The 17585-nt window shown below is 37.8% G+C and overlaps 1 protein-coding gene across 1 annotated transcript in view; it reads left to right on the top strand.

The window, feature by feature from the left end:
- AGTPBP1 (ATP/GTP binding carboxypeptidase 1) overlaps positions 1-10904 on the top strand; it is a 66376-nt gene extending 55472 nt beyond the window's left edge. Inside the window, exon 27 of the mRNA XM_036403879.2 lies at positions 7367-10904. Coding sequence (XP_036259772.1) covers positions 7367-7520 — 154 coding nt within the window. The 3' untranslated portion in view covers positions 7521-10904. The remainder of the gene's footprint in view (positions 1-7366) is intronic.
- The last annotated feature ends 6681 nt before the right edge of the window (positions 10905-17585 follow it).

Here is a 17585-nt window from a genome sequence, read left to right as displayed (position 1 = left end):
ATCAGACTAGTTAGGCAAGGAGTGAGTGGTATATGCAGTGGGAGTGTGTACAAAGTCTTACAAGGGATTTCTGTAGAGACTGTTCAGATAAAATTTGGTTTTGCCCTATTTTTTCCCTTCCTCTTAATAACTCTTAAACTTTGCCCAGACATTTGGATATTCCTAATCTTCTTCACCTGGGACTAAAGGTTTTTTCCTTCTTAATCTCCTGCAGCGTTGAAGCTTTTCTTGGCCTTTCTTCCAGTACCTTAGGAGTACGGCTGTGTTGAAAAGAAGGCATCTTATACTGCAGCTTTTGTCCAGTCTGTCCCATTCTGAATGTTGGAAGAAAAAGCTATTAAAAATCAGATTCAGAATTCCACTTGTGGGCTTGGTAGCAGTGTCCATGCACCAGGCCCCTGCTCTGGCCTCAGTGAAAGTGATTGCTTTTAATTCTGTGTAGACTGTAGTATTCAGAGCACTGTTTTTCTTCTCTAGGGCAAAATGAGGAAACTAGTAATCAAGGGAAAAAACCCTGAACAAACAAAAAACCAGTAAGTGTGATAACTGCTTATATGTTCTTCATACCATTCTTTTAAGTTTTCTTCTACTATTGATGGTATGACCCAAATACTGCTATGGCCCACAGTAAATGATTGATGAATCCCAGCTGATTTGATTCAGTTTTGAATTTCATAAAATGTATTTCAGGGTGAGAACACATTGAACATGTTACTTGTGATTAAGCTGTGGAGTAAAATTTTGTAACTCTAAATGTGAAGATACCTAAAAAAAATAATTAAAGAGGATTTGTATGTCCAGCTTCTTATGGCTTGGAAAAGCATTGGATACATCCTGTTGAACCTTGGAAATTCCCTTGAGAAAATTTCCTTATTACTTACAAAAACTACATAGGTTAAGAGCAGCTGAAGTGGACTGCACTTGTAGTTACTTGTGTGATGTTGCCTCCTGCAGCAGGATTGCTAATCTCCAGAAGAGAATATAGACACTAAAGAGAAATTAGAAGGGAAAGTATGAAGAAACAATTCCTTTGTGATACTTTGTAACTGTCTTTCTCATTGAAGATTTTTTTTTCCGCCCATGACAAAGCAGTTTTAAAAGAAATCATTAGTACTTCAGAATTCCCTCTCCTTCCTTTCCCAACTCCCCACGTAGCTGCAACTCTCCATACTTTGACAGGGAATATTTCTTAATTTTTTGTTCCAAAGTTGTAAAATGTATACACATCCCCTGGAGTGTCAAAAAACTGCTCATCTCCATGGGGTTCAAATTGGTAATGGTTACGTCTACCTTGTGGATTAATTTTTCTGTAATTGAGTCTTGTGGATAATGAAAAATCCCAAGTATATCTTTTATGGGACAATAAACATATTATTTTGAAAAAAATATGTTTTGAGCATTAATGTAAATGAAAAACACATGGTGAGGTAATATAGTTTTAAAAAATAATAGAGTCATAACATGGCTTGGATGGGAAGGGACATTAAAGATATCTAGTTCCAACCCCCCCGGCATGGACAAGGATGCAACCCACTAGATTAGATTTCTTGCAGCCCCATCCAACCTGGTCTTGAACACTTCCAGGGATGGGGCATCCACACGTTCTTTGGTCATCTGTTCCAGTGCCTCACCACCCTCACAGTAAATAATTTCTTCATAGTATCTAATCTAAATCTCTTCTCTTTTAGTTTATTAACATTACTTCTTGTCATATCCCTTTCTGACTGTGTAAAAAGTCATCCTTCCTCTGTCTTGTAAGTCCTGTTCAGGTAATGGAAAACCACAGTGAGGTATCACTGGAGCCTTCTGTTCTTAAGGCTGAAGAACTCTAGCTCTCTCAGCCTCTCTTTGTAGGAGAGATGCTCCAGCCCTCTGAGCAGCTTAGTGGCCTCCTCAAAACTCACTCCAAGAGGTCCATATCTTTCTTGTGCTGGGGACCTCAGAGCTGGATGCAGCACTCCTGTTGGGATCTCCCCAGAGCAGAGCAGAGCAGAGGGGCAGACTCCCCTCCCTTACTTTGCTGACCATGCTGCTTTGGATGCAGCTCAGGACATGGTTGGCTTTCTGGGCTGCAAGCTCACACCAGTGGCTCATGTCCAGCTTTTCATCCACGAGGCTTTGCAGGGCTGCTCTCAATGACTTCTTTTCCCAGTCTGTGCTTATGTCTGGGATTGCCGTGATCCAGTTACAGAACCTTGCACTTGAACTTGTTGGACTTCATGAGGTTCTCTTGGGCCCAGTTCTTAAGCTTGTCCATTTGGATGGCATCCTGTCCTTCTGTTGTGTCAACTGCACTGCTCACCTTTGTGTCATCTACAAACTTGCTGCAGGAGCACTTGATTTCACTGTCAGTGTCATTGAGGAAGGTCTTACAGGGCACTGGTCCCATGACAGAGCCCTGAGAAATCCCACTTGTTATCAGCCCCCATGTGGACATGGAGCCTTTGACCAAAACTCTCTGGCTGCACCCATTCAGCCAATTCCTTGCCTATCAAACAGTCCACTCATCAAATCCATGTCTCTCAGATTTGGAGATAAGCATGTCACATGGGACACTGAAGACCTTAGAGAAGTGTAGGTTGGTGACGTATGCTGATCTTCCTGTGTTGACTGTTGTAGTCATCCCATCATAGAAGTCCATCAGATGGGTAAGGCATGATTTGCTCTTAGTCTCCAGTTGTGGATAGAACACTGTATTCCTGATCCCTTCAACGTCTTTCCAAGAGACATGAAATCCCTTTTGATATTTCACAGTCTCATAGTTACAACCTTATTCAACCCTGCATGAAAGCACAGGAGTGGTTGATACTCCTCTGGTTTTACCAGTCTTGGTAACCTCTTTGTGACATGATGATAGTGGCCCTGATAGGCAGGAAATCTTGCTAGAGAGGCTGGAGGGTAAATGGCTGCTTCCCTGTGTCTCAGTGAGAATTCTCCAGTAATTGCCATGCTTCATGCACTTTTGGTGGCACTCATTCTCATATGAATGTTTGATTGTACCAGTTTTGTAGCATTCTCCTCTTCTTGTTCTTGACTACATATTGTGGAGTTTTCTCCTCCGAACCTCATACTGTCGTATTTGTTATGTAGGGGCGATTTGGTAGCAAGGGGGAGACTCTTTCTCTTACTCCAAGCAGAGATGAGGTCCAGTCTCCCTTGCCTTACAAATCAATCAAGCCTATCTCAGGGCTGGATGCTAATGTACCTTCTGTTTCCAAGGTCTTCCAAGGCAGCAGCTGCCTCTCTGCCTGTGTCAGTGCATAATCCCATACCTCAGTCTCCTGCTTGGATTCCCAGATCATATACTGCCTGATGAGCTTCTCACACAACATGGCAACCTGCAGAAGGCAGGTTATCCATCTGGGCACGGTTGCACCCATGACAACTACCTCTGCCTTCAGGGCCCGGGGGTCTTTCAGATTGTGGAGTTTCCTGCAGCTGAGGGTCCAGGTGGTTCTTTTAGTCTTCAGCAAGTCTATTTGGGTCTAGACATAAGGTGGCTGTGGTCTCTCTTGGTTTTAGTCTGACAGCTGTGATGTGTAGGTGCCATTTTTGTTACAGAAGGAGACTGCTTCCTTTTCCTCCCCAGGGAGAATTAAGTGGCCTTTTCTGCATGCCCTTCCTGGAGAACTGCTGTGCCACGTCCTGACCATGGCACCACGCCCTGGTCACTCGCACTTTCCGGGGCCATTTAAATCTGCTGGCAACACTCACGCCATGTCAGCCTCACTCATGAGAGCTGATGGTTCCTGGTGGGTCTCTCAGCTCTTACTCATGTTTCTCTGACATTGGAGGCCCTGCCCTGCTTGTTCTAGTGGTCAGTCCCTGGCTGCCAGTGCTGTTGCTGATATCACTACTGTGTGTCCCTGGCTGACCTTAATAATTAAAGTATGCTTTAATTAATAATTAAAATACATTTTAGAAAAACATTGTATTAATTCCTAAATTCAGTGTATTTAGTGGCAGATGATGAAGAAAATACTCTTTTAAATGAAAGAGATATTCTTGAAGTTCTTCATAAACTCGAAGAGCGTAGTATTATATCAGGTGTATTAATCAGGCATTTAGGAATTCATCTTTTTACCCATAAAATGTTTAGGTAAGATGTGCAGAACTTCAGAATTTCATATAGTATTCTCTTTCAACAGCCATGACTTCAAAGAAAATACACAAATCATGGCATCCTTTGCATTACAGTACTGTAGGTGTGGGATAAACAACCTCTGCTAACCTGAGCAAAATAATAGTTTCCTTTAAAAGGAAAAGCAGGAGGTGTAGGAGTAGAGGAAGAAGGATTATTGAGCAAGTTAATTAAAAAGAGCCCAAGGGAAAAGTTAGGAAATTAAAACCCATAGAATCAGCATGACAGCAGCTAAAAATATATCGCTACAAGATATGCTGAGGGTGGGGAGCAGCAGGGAAGCAAATAAAGAATTTGATTAAACAGTAAGACATTTTTCAGGTATTTGATTTCTATATTTCTTCTGATCTAGCCTCAGTAAAACAGTGGAATAATAATTACACTTCTCAGATTCATGCTAACCTTTAGAACAGAGATTACTGAAAAGTTAAATATTCAAGGCTAACATTTGCTACATCAAAAGACAACATCTCATGGGAAAGCAAATATACAAGCAGTATGTGACACAGTTTGGATACAGTTTTATGAGGAATGAAAACTTAGAAAGGAAAGTGGAAAAAATAACCTTAGTAAATATTATAGTATTATTTGAGTAATACAGAATTGAGAAATTGTGGTGTGCTGCTCTGGATGGTATTAGAAAGCAAAGACTATTGTGCAGTAGATTTCAGAGACAGTTTTTTATTTTAAAGTTTTATGTAGCTTTCTAAATAACATCTGTTCTAATCTTTGATCTATTCTAATGGTACTTCTCTTGAATAGAGAAAATAACATGTAATGTTGATTTTTGCTTTATTAAATGTGAGACGTGTCCCTCAGTTCTGGATGTACATGTGCCAGAGCAAATGTCTAAAATGTGTTAGAGCAGACAGGTTGGCTTTTAATAACTGCTCACAGTGCCTGAATTTTCACAAGTTAGGGGCATGCCTACAAGTTTACACATACATGAGTAGGTAAAATAAATGGATACAACTATTAAAAAAGTATATTGAATAAGTATATTTGTGTGTTTTTCAAGACGATATAACACAGGACATATTATATGAAATGAGAAGGCACTTTGAAGAGCTGAACTATGTGATTTCCTTGTGTGTCCAGTTCTGTGGTTTTTTTCCATAAGGTGGGCTTTGTTGGTTCCTTTCACTTAACAGGATGAACTGTGTTAGTTTAGTATCTAAATGATGACATTAACTAAAAAAAGGGAATAGAATTTTTCAGAGCTTTACTGTTCTATGTACCTCACTAAGATGAATTTTTATAAGTGATTACTCTAATGCCTAAAACATCCCACTGTCACTGGTTGAATATTTCTCCTTGACATGGCTCATTGTAGTTTTCTGTCAGTGTTCAGAATTTTGACATAATATTGGGTCAACGTTCAGATCTAATGGCTCCATTTCCTATGAATTACACAGTTTATTCTGTGTGGATTTAACTGAGGCGTGGGTTCCTTGCATATGAAAATTAATTAATTGGTACCTGTGTTAAGTGATGAGAAGCACAAATTGAAAAACATCTGTGGACTTGTCAGAATGCGATACATCTAAAGTCCCTTTGATTTGTTTCTTTAAATAAATGAAACATTTAAACTTTTTCTTTCCCCGACTTCTTTTCTTAAAGGAATTGTTGGTGTGTAGTGACTTCCTAGGGCAGAAAGCATTACAGGATGAAAGAACAAAAAATTTGTATTCCTTTGCTGGCTCTCCCACAGGTGCTTCATGCAAAACATGTATCCTTATTGTATGTTGGGTTCACCATATGTGAAATGATAGAGACTTCTTAGCAAAGATCCTGGTTATTTTCTTCACTCTTTGTCTCTCCTAAAATGGAAACAATTTTGTTACAAACACCCAGTTCATTAACCATCAGTGGGTTATTGCCCTAATTACAGCTTAAATAAATCCTAAAGTATTTTGATTTGTGGAGCTTTCTGTTTCCCATAGCTAATAGACAGGTTTGTTTAGTGAACAATGATACAGATAGTTTTGAATGCAAATATTTTTTTTTTCCCCCTAAGCTAGGGAACAGTTTTTCTCACAGTATTTGAATTAACTGTCAACAGTACAAAATGCTACAATGTGGAATGTCATTGAGGTTATAGGTAGAGGAAGAATATAGTGAAATTGATTTATATTGAATAGAGATAGCATTTTAGATTTGAAGTGGTGCAGCTGAGCTCCTAAAAGGTCTTCAGAAAGAAGCAGTGATTAGTCTTTTTAATTATAAAGCCAGAGACAAGCTAGGTTTTGTGTATCTTCAGAGAAAATTAATTAAAATTAATATGCAAATATTTCTACAAGTTCTTTATGGTGTTTCTCAATAAGAACATTCTCACTGTTTTGTATGAGTTATGTGTAATTTGATTATTAGGTAAAATGCATTACAAAACCTTTTTTGGCCTTAAAATTAATGTAAAAATACTTATGAAATATTTAGGAGAACTTAGCGCTTATAAGCAGATAGCTTTTTATCTCCCAAGTAAAAGTGGGTCTGGAAAACACATTTCTGCCTCCCCCGTCATCCCTTTCTCTGTTCTAGGGAGGTGAGAGGATCAGAAAGTTGTATTTTAACCTTTTTCCAGTTAGCACTAAAGTTCTTCAATGCTATTAGTTAAGGGCATAGACTGTTCTGTAGTCAGAGCATCAGTTCACTAAGTTCATTGCCTCAGAGTTGCAATGCTTGACAAATCTTAAGTTTTATGAGGATACAAATGTGTGAGAATCTGATGGGAGTTAAGTGATTTGTGTGGGAACTTATTTGTAGGTGTAACCATGATCCCTTGTTCTGTCATCTCTGATATGTGTAAAGTAATTGGTTACAGTGCTTTTCAGTAAAGTGTGTGTTTCAATAAAATACAGGGGTTTGTTTATTCCCTACCACAATGGCTGTGTCCTTAGGTAGTTGGATTCTTCTTCAGCAATTTCTGATACTGCTGTATTTACATTAAATTCTTATGGGCCATTGGTGTAGCGGATTTGTCATGGCACATTTGGATAATGAGTTGTATATGACTAAGTAATTAGTTCAAGGCATTACAAACATGGGTTTGTCTCTTAGTTGTTTTACACTCATCCTAAAAAGCCAGTCCCATTTCAGGTAATCTGCCCCTTTCCTGAGGTAATTTTTGGATTACTGCATGTTGGGAAAGAGACAGGGCACATAGTCTGAACGTGTTAATCCAAATAATACTTTTAATGTGATTCATGGAGCTTCTTGTTGTTATAGCCCCACTACATATGTTTTGGATGAAGATGAGCCTCGCTTCCTTGAAGAAGTTGATTACAGCGCAGAGAGCAATGAGGAAGACGTTGAATTAGGTGATAATGCGGGTGATTATGATGCAACTAATCAAGATGATGGACTTTCAGACCCAGATTAAACAAGAATACACCTTTCTTGAACCAGCTTTGCTGCCAGTAACAGAAAATAAAGTATCCTGAATTTCCAGTCATATACTTCCTTTCTGTTTTCTACAAAGGGGATAAGCTTCAGTTAACACAAATGACTGGGGCCTGCATAGCTCAAGGACAGTAAATATTTCTGATAAATTTGCATTTGTTTTATTTAAGGAGTTCTGTGTATTCTTTAAGCCCTAAATAGATACATTTATTTACCAGTTCATTTTCTACTAAATAGTACTGCATGGCATTTTGTGTCCTTAAACCCTATCTTCCCGGGAAGATTGGGTTATAATCCAGAGAAATGGATTATAATTTTTAGTGCGTCAGAGTACAGAAAATAATTTTTTGTGGTACAGTTCTTTGACTTGCTTCCTGAAAAATACATATGTACAGATTTTCTAAATTAATTTGTGTATGTCTGTGTATATGCGCGTGTGTATACTGAGGTGAAGAGGTTATTTTTTGACATTATTTCAATGATACTTGATTGTGTTTGAAGCAATGCAGTGCCTGCTCTGAAACAATTCAGTAATTACTAAATTAAAAATGAGAAAATGATGTATGAATTTTTGCACTTGTTTCTTGCTTCTTATGATTATGTGGTTTTGCCACAGTATTAGGTGAAAATTCTTACTAATGTCTGTTCAGAGTTCAGGAATTTTGCACAGTGACCAATGCAGCCTGTGCTTAGAAGAACTAGACTGTTGTATAAAACTCACCCATAAGATAGGCATGGTTTGATTTGAAGAAGTTTTCTTGTTTAGTGTACTTGTCTCCAGGAAGAGGTCGGGTATGTACACTCTATGTATATTCAGCTACACGGCTGCTCCATTTTTCTTGTTGAATATGCACGTAGTTAAAAACTGTTCACTTTACCGGAGGCACATTAACTATATACCCAATCTAACTGCTCTAAGGGGGATAGTGCATTTCGGTTTAAACCTTTTTGCCTGATTGCAACCTAGTGCTAAGTCTGCTCTGATAAGAAGATTGGACTGTAACTTCCTGAGGTCTACTCCAGGCTGAATAATTATTCTGTGGTTCTGTATTCTTCATGTTTAAAGTCAAGCTGTCAGGTATGGGATTTACACTTCTTCTACTGTCGTCTTCTAATTATTATTGCCTCTTGCCTCTGCTTAAAATAAGATCTAATAGAGAAATGAGGAGAGTTATAGTCTGTGGTTTACAGAATTGAAATGTTCTGCAATGAAAAATACTTTTCAAAAATTATTTTTACTTGATGTGACCCAGTTGTGGCATTCATTTTCTTCTCTATCTGCAAGGGCTTTAAGAACATGAAGAATAACATTTCTAACTTATACTAGGATTTTAACTGATTAGGATTTTCTCTGTTTGTTGTTCCAAATAAAACTGTATTTCAGAGGGGAAGGACATCTTCTGTAGAGGGATTTAAAAAGAATAGAATTTATGAGAATTAACTGTATCAGTGTTTTTCAGCCAGGGGTTGGATATGCACCAGGATCTGTTCTTTCAAATTCAGCATTGTTCGGTAATGCCTGTCCATATTATCCTGATTCTGAAACTGGGGAAGGGGTTTTGATTCCTTGTTATATGCAACTGTATTTTTGTTTAATGATTTAAATTTATATTAATAAAGATATGGAGAGAGGTAGGGATGGAAAACATGGAAAAGTTGGAAACATTTAGAGTCTTGTTCCTTGATAAGTTTTTCTCTGTGGAAGTTATCTTTCCTTCTGTTCTGTGAACTACATACTGTAAATAAGAAAATTTATTTATTACCCTGTTGAAGAGGAGTCCTCTGCATTGAAAGTAGAGGAATTTGGGAACCTGTCAAATGGAAGAATTAACCTTGCCACAGAATTTGAATTATTTTTCTGTCCAATGACAGAAGTTCAAAATGCTCATATTGCCCTGTCAGTCCTATACTAGTTATCTGCATAAATAGATTTTCATCCATAAGGGCTCCTACTTCAGTGGGAGTAGTTTTCATAAATAAAATTATTCATAAACAATTTCACTTCAATTTCAGAGAATGCAGGATGCCACATGTTTGTTAACTGCATTGTGCATGTCTTCTTAGGTTTCATTTGAATTTGTATTAATCGTGGAAAACTATTTTTATACTACTGGCAAGACTAGAAATATACTTCATCTATTTAGAAAGAATTGTGGCTTAGTAGTACAAAATTGTCCTTTTCTCCTGAGTATGTATGTATATTCGTTTTTCTCATGACTCCTACCGCTTTTAATCTGTGCAAGAAAAGAGTTATCAGCTATATAATGTCTCAGGATAACATGTTTATACATTAGATTGTAATGCAGTTATGCATTAGATGTCACTTAGGTGTTAGATGTCACTCTGGCAGCTGTTGGGCTGAGTTTCTGCCAGTGTAATTCTAATGCAGGAGATGAAACTTTGTCCCTATCTTACACATTGTTGAAAATGCAAAAAACAAAGATAGTTACCTCAGACATTTTCCAGTACTTGCCTTTTGAAAGGTAAAGTCTCCATTTGTGCTCACGGGGATGCCAGTTCATGGGAAGAACTGCTGCAGTGAGAACTGCTCCATACTGTTTATTCCTTCTCCAGTACCTGTTGCCATTGTTGCAGCGGTGTTGAGAGACATGGTGGTGCCCCCATTTATGTGTTTTGGTGGGAAGTCTGGTGTTTGGCTGAAAAAGGAAGAGCTAACACTTTGAGCACACATTCCATTCTGTTACTGTGGCATTTGCCCTGAAGAAATGGGCAGAATGATAGCAAAGAATGGCAGCATCTTGGACTGTCACAAATCTCATGCAAATGGAGTGTGGTCTGTCCCAGACAATTGACTGTCTTTATTCTATGCATTGGCATTTCAATGTGGCTTTGGTTTTAAATGATGGTGTGTGCTATAAGCATGACTGGTTCTGAATATGCAAAGAAGATATCCCTAGATCTTCCTCCAGTAATAACAACAAATAAGACTATAAAAAATAATTACATCTGGGTTATTTACTGTCTTGCTTCTAAGTAATTGCTGGACAATGAATCACTTCATTCCCTTTCCAGAAATAATTCAAGTTGAATCACAAATTTTGGTACTTCGTCTTCACTGGTGACATCCCCTTGTGTAATATAAATTATAGCAATTTGTGCCAAAATCTTGCCTGGTCATTTTTTGAGGTGGATATCTTTATCAGCCTGACTTACCAGGGAGTTTGGTTTGAATCTCAAATAAGACTGCAGAAGCAGTAAACACTGTTCACAAAATGCAAAAATACAAGGTTTCAGATAATTTCTGTTGTAATGCTATGATAGATATAATTGTTGCAGTGTTAGTGTGCATGCCCCAAATACCAATACTTACGAATAAAAATGCGTAATAAAGGATTACTTACAATCTTTTGCTTTCCTATTATTGGTTAGTGATAATTAAGGATTCCCCATCCTAGCACTTGCAGGAATGTTCTTACCTGCAAGGACAGCAGTGTGCATAGCATTTTAAAAAACATATTTTGTTTTCTGTGAAATTAAAATCAGTGTGCTACAGGCTTAGAGTAACATTTGCACATTTGCATATTAATTGACTGAATTATAAGTATCTAAAAATTTTTGAGATTCAGCAATGTTTGTAAAACTTATGAAGACTGGATGAAACACAATGAAGATCTTTGCAGAGCACACAGAAGAGCCTTCTGGTGAGACTCTTTCCCTCCCACACAGTTAATAGGATATTAATCTGATCTAGGAAAGGCATAAGATTATTCCTCAATAAGTCATCCCTTTACAATTCAAGTCAGACTGCTGTAGAGTTATTTTTACTATATATGTTTTTGTAGCAGCAATTTTGAGATTTCAGTAATTTTTTGAGGGAAAGCTCAAGATAAAATGAGATAATTAGTTTCATGCAGCTGTCTGAAAAGAGAAAGTGATTACTGGGAGTCATCAATGTAACTTTTGTAAATACATTTGCAGGTTATTCAACTACACCTGTCATGTTACTTTAAGTTGAACAGCTTCACAAATTTTGTTGTCTAAATAATTTTTAAGATCTACAATAGTCAGTGTGTCTTGTTTGCTTAAGTAAACTAAATCTAGGTTGCTTTTAAAGATAGGCTTTAAATACAAAATGCCAAACAGCTGTGACACCTAGTAAAGAATACATTGTCTTGGTTGTTTTTAACAATATTATATAAAGAACTCATCCAATCCCTAAACAATACTTCATAACTATGAAAGACCTTCCCTTATTTCTTGTTATTAGAAAAAGCTAGGTGCTGTATTTCTTTTTGCCTTTTTTAAAACAAACAAACAAACAAACAAACCCTAAAAAAACAAAGAAACAAAAAAACCCCACCAAAATACAGTAGTGTTAGTACACTCAGTACAGCTCTTATTAGAGCTCTTGTACAGCTTTTGAAGCAGTTTGGAAAGAGTCATTGGTACAAAATATGGGTTTATCATCAAAGGAAATGACGCACTGTAGGATTGCCTGATCCAAATTATGAGGTTATGAAATGTCAACCAGATTCTGCCTCTTGTCCTTGCAACATTCTTACCAGAAGATGTTTGTGCTTAGAGCATGCCCTTATTTCTGGCATGGGGCTATTTCTCATGCAGCTTTTTCCATGGTAGATTGGAAGAATATATACTAGCAGCACCTCATTATTGTGTAACTACTGTCAATTTTCACTGGGCTGAATGCTAACAAATAAAAGAATCTGACCAACAAAATTCCACAATAGTACTTCCATACATGAAATGCTGCTGATAACATAGAGAGGGGATATTCACTTTAAATGACCTGAAATAGGACTTTTCTTTACACTGTCCCTCCAGACATATAAAGATAATGAATTACTGTGATAGCATAAAATGCTCTTAGCTGATAGCATTGCATTCATGCTCATTTTGTTCCCAAAAGAAAATGGACATGTGAAGATTTCAGTACAAAGAAGACATGAAGCACAGACTAAGGAAGACAAATGATCCTTAATACTTAGTATAGTATTTGCTTTATGGTACTGTATTTACATAAACCTTAACAATAGTTCAGCTGACCCCTCAGATTAAAATGGTTTGGTAGTACGTTTTATGAAGTCAAACTGAGATGTGCTGCAGAAACCTTCAGCCAACAGGCTGCCTTACTATTTGGCCTTGATCATCATCCCACACAATTTAGTACTTTATACTGCCAAATGAAAAGTCCTAAACTGGGTCAGACAGTATTCCAAAATAATAAATTATTTGGGTCTTTGTTCTGTGAAGAATGTTGCAAAATTTTCAGATTCTCTGCAACAATCGTCCTCCTGTTCTGGCTTTTGTGTAATCACAAAAGACACAAGTCCAATTTGAAAGCACATTGTGCTTGTGTACACTTTTACACCCTCTCAGTTTAATCCATGTCTGCTCTAGGTTACTTTCCTCTTCCAAAGCACCCAGTCTAGTCAAGTCAGTCCTTTAGCTTGATGATGAGCCAGTGATGTCATCCTCTTCTTTTGGGTCTGATGTCACTGTTGACAAAAGCTTTCTGTTAGGAATCCCATCAGTCAGTATTGCTTGGAAATGCTTCTGTTATCAAATGTACACCTGATTGTGTTCCAGAATGAAAGGAGACTCCCCAAATCATCTGTTTAAGTGCAGTAGCTCATTTGTCAGTATGTCAGGTACTTGTTCCTTTTGTCCAAAAACAAAATGTTTAGAACATAAGTAGATGCTATTTCAGAAGAATAATATTTCAGATCTATGAGTGAATTCAGAGGCATATTAACTCTAAAAATCCCTTCATGCTAAGCACCTGACCCCAAAATCTAATAGGGAGGTGGATCAAATCTGATGTACTCATGCAGGGGGCCTCCTGGTCAGCTAATTCTATCAGGAATCCAAGTCACTTGGCATTCCTTCTCACGCAGCTTCCTGTATTGAGGAGAAAATGCTGTCAGTCACAGCAGAGGGAGAGGTCCTCATTGTTCACCTTACTGTGTCTGCCTCACAAGCTCTAGAGATTGGTGGACACATTTTCATTTGCCTCTCAGCTGTGCTCTATGGTAGAGTGAGAGGGACAGAAAGATAAACTACAATTAGTGATTGTTAAGGGTCACATTGACAAGTGCTTAAGAAGATCCATGCTCCTCCATGACTTGTCCACCAGGGCAAGGTGGCTATGGGGTGAAGTACCCCATATTGAAGATAGTCAATGGAAGAAAATGTAATCAGCTAAACACAGTACCTTTTGGTTTGTAGATGTGAATAGTAAAGGCATATGGGTCCTGAGTAATGACTTGACCACCTGTGAAACTCCCTTTCCACAATCTTTGGATGAGCTTCCCACCACGCCATAGCAGGAGGCCCTGATGGGACACTGCTTGCTGACCTGGGGCCTGGCTGCTGGCACAGCTGTGGGAACATCCCCAAAGCAGTATGAAAGGTAATGCTGGAGGTGTGAGTACGGTTGTCAAAGATGGGATCGTTCACCAAGCAAGGATTCAAGAAAGAAAATACCAGCATAGAAATCTTAGGGAAGACCAGGGAGCAGCTGGATAGGAGTCACTGGCTGGGCCATTGGTGCCAATGTGTGCCAGTGGGTGGGAGGTGTTGCTCTGTCGGGCTGAACATTGCATGGAAGCCCACCGTGCATGTAGGACCAGAGCCTCTGTGGAGCGATCAGCAGACTTGGACTTTGAATAGCAGATCACAACATCCCAGGTGCCTTTTGTCCATGATAGGCAGTGAGTAAAAACGCAGAATCATAGTATTGTTTCACTGGTAAAAGATATCTAAGATCTTTGAGTCTAGCCATTAACCGAACAGAGCCAAGTCCACAACTAGACCGTGTCCTGCACCACATATGAACACTTTTTAAATTGCTCCCAGGACAATGACTCAAGCACCTTCCTGGGCAGACCGTTCCAATACTCGATAATGCTCTCAGTGAAAAAATCTTTCTGAGTATCCTATCTAAAAACTCCCCTGGTGCAACTTGAGGTCATCTCCTCTTGTCTTGTCACTTGTTACTTATGAAAAGACGTTGACCCCCACCTGACTACAACCTCCTTTCAGGTATTTGAAACCAGGATCTAACTACAACATCATCCTTGTGAAATTTAGTGATCCATGTCCCAAGGATTTATGTTCACCCTTAGCAGGTGCTCATACAAATGGAATAACATAATTGGAGTCCAACAACAAAATTTTAGAAGTATTTTCCAATTTGAGGGTGGAAAGAATGTGTCTGAGATCCCAGCTTTATGTGTGGGAAGCCTTATGTGTTGATGGAGCTCTGGGGTTTGCAAGAAGAGACATTTAAGCCAAATGTGTCTGCTGGAGACTTATTAACTCTCAGGAAATTTGAGAAGACATTTTCTCATTCCCAGCTGAAAGGTTTTATATGTCTCTAAGTTCTAAGGATGTAAATTATTCCAAAGGAGGAAGAGAAGAGGTTATGGTATGGCAAAGTAAAGATATGGAAATGGGGTTTCAGAAGCTTATATGTACTTATTTTTAATGCATAAAAACAAAAGGGAGATGGTGACATGACACAGTTCAGGTAAAACAAATTCAGTATAATTTCTGCGATCACTAAAACTCTGTTTCTAAATTCAGTTGCTCAGAATTTTTAAGCTAATTAAATTTTGGTATTGTCTTGATTGGAATAAAGAAATTTCCTGGTATGCAGGAAGAAGAAGTAGTACAATACTGTTTCCTGCAAAAGACCATTTAGCACTTCAAGGCTACAGCCATGTACAGCACGAAACCTAGCTTGTTCTGTTTTCTTCTTTTTAGTGACATCCTTGAAATCTTCTTTCACAATGTAGGTCAATGCACTTTGCAGACCGAGGTTTGTAAGATGGGATGGGCATTTATATTACATCCTTTAAGGATACAAAGTATTGATTGCTATAATAAAAGCTATGATGACTAGCAGTACACTTAGAATGCATTGCCTGATAGTATTATATATGTAAAATAGTCACATGCCCACATGATTCCAGTTATTAAAACAATCCCCTTAGGAATTATAAAACTGAAAAAGCAGCCCACGTGGCTTTCTGTGGAGTGTAGTATGTTTCAAAGATGCAAGACTGTTCTGAGGAGAATCTGTGTCTTATTTTTATACAGAGTTCCTGTTTATGCATCTGAAATATCATTATTTTTGCCATACACCTGGCTGCCAGTAAATATGTTATAATAAAATAGACAGCAGAAGGATGCCCACCAGTGCTGTGGAAATGCTGGAGGAGAAAGCCATTTTTGTGGACAGTAGACTTTCCAAGCAGCACTGAGTGGCAACTAAAGATCATATTTATGTTGTGTTTCCCTGGCGGCTCTCCTTTTGAAAGGGTGTCTTTAATGATGAGGCAAGCCTTGGCCTAATGGAGTGGAGAAGGAGGTGTCTTTCAACAAGTATTGACCATGAAATGTCAGCAGGAATCCTCAAATAATACTTAACCTTCTTTCTCTGGTTTGTTTTAATTTACTCTGTTGTATTGAACAGTCAGCAATTAACCCATAAATGAGGTGATACCAGAGGTATCTATATGATAGCAAAAATATCTGGTGTGTTTCTTTATACTGACACAATTTCCATGTTAATATATTTCTATTCTCACAGCCTGGGAAAGGTATAGAACCTGTGCTATTGAACCAGGGAAAGAGTTTGTAACTTCACTTAGCAATTGTTGACAGATCTAAGAAAGATATGAGGAGCTGCTTAATCTAGCCACAACATTACTGCCCCTAGCAGAAACAGATTGTTTAAAACCCTGCAGCAAAATAAGCTTGTTTTGTTTCTCTTCATTAATTGACATATTTAGTCTGTGTATGCAGATGTTCCTGTTTTCAGTATTGTTTAATATCTTCAGTTAAATGAAGCGCTGTGGCAGTTTTATCTCAGTGAAAGTCCTGTGCTACAGTCTTTCTGTCCTATTAAATATTCTCTTTTTGCTGTGTCTGAGATTATATGGGGCCACAATCCTCTTGTATTTTTAGGCAGAAAGGGTTACAGACACAAGCCAGTGAAAACCCACGATGCCTGTTAGGACTGCTAATGATGTCACTATTATTGTGAGATCGACATTAACAGGTAAAGATTAACAATCTAAACAAAGGAAAGGCAGGACAGAACCCCTCCATTACTTTGACCTTGGTAATTAAAAATACAGTGATAAACGTCACTGTATTAAAAAAAAAAAGTTTCTAAGAGACCTGGAGGATTCTGGTTTCAGAATAACTTGAATAGCGTGAAGTTAAGGCGCTGAACAAGAGTACAAAACAGCATACCAAATACACTCATTCAGTGTACAGAGTCTCTTTCATGCAGTGAACAAGGCACAGATTTAAGGGAAAAAAAGTTTATACCTAAAGATTGCATCACACTTTATAAGAATATGAGGCCTGAAGAGAGTTCAGGCAACTTTCAAGTTGTTAAATGCAGCTTTACACCAATGCAATTTTTTATGGAGCACACAGCTAGATCTTTCACCACACTCCAGGGACCAGTAAATATTGTTTAAGTCTCACTATCTTCAAGTTATTTCATCAAGTTATATGTGTTGAAAATAGAAGAAAAAATCTGACAAGAGCTTTTTAATCTCTGTACTAACATATGTAGAGCATACACAGATATTTTTACAAGGTAACTGTAATACTATTAATTTATTTACATAATAAGAAAGCTCAAAATTCTGTAAGATATCCTCATACAAGAATTCAAACTTCTTTTTTTAATCTTATTCATCTATTTTATCTATTTTATCTTATCTTTTTTTTTTTCATCTTAAGTACTTATTTTGATAGGAAAGAATGCAAAGAAATCATGTTTCTAGCAGAATGAGAAATAGTAACTTGAAAAAAACAGACTTATCTCCATTGTTAGATCCTCCATTCTTCAGAATATAAATTGGTTTTAAGTTTTTTAAAAGGTCTGTTATTCATGCTTTTGTTTGCTCTTTATGTTAAGGCAAAAAGGGATAATTGCTTTTTCATTCTACAGACCTTGGGAGAAACAAAGTTCCAAAAAGCAGAAGGAGGATTGCAAAGTCTGTGATGTTTGGGATCATAATTGAAATTATGAAAGTAACTC

Source organism: Molothrus ater, chromosome Z (assembly GCF_012460135.2).
Source record: "Molothrus ater isolate BHLD 08-10-18 breed brown headed cowbird chromosome Z, BPBGC_Mater_1.1, whole genome shotgun sequence".
NCBI lineage: Eukaryota > Metazoa > Chordata > Aves > Passeriformes > Icteridae > Molothrus > Molothrus ater.
This window is presented reverse-complemented; position numbering and strand designations above follow the sequence as displayed.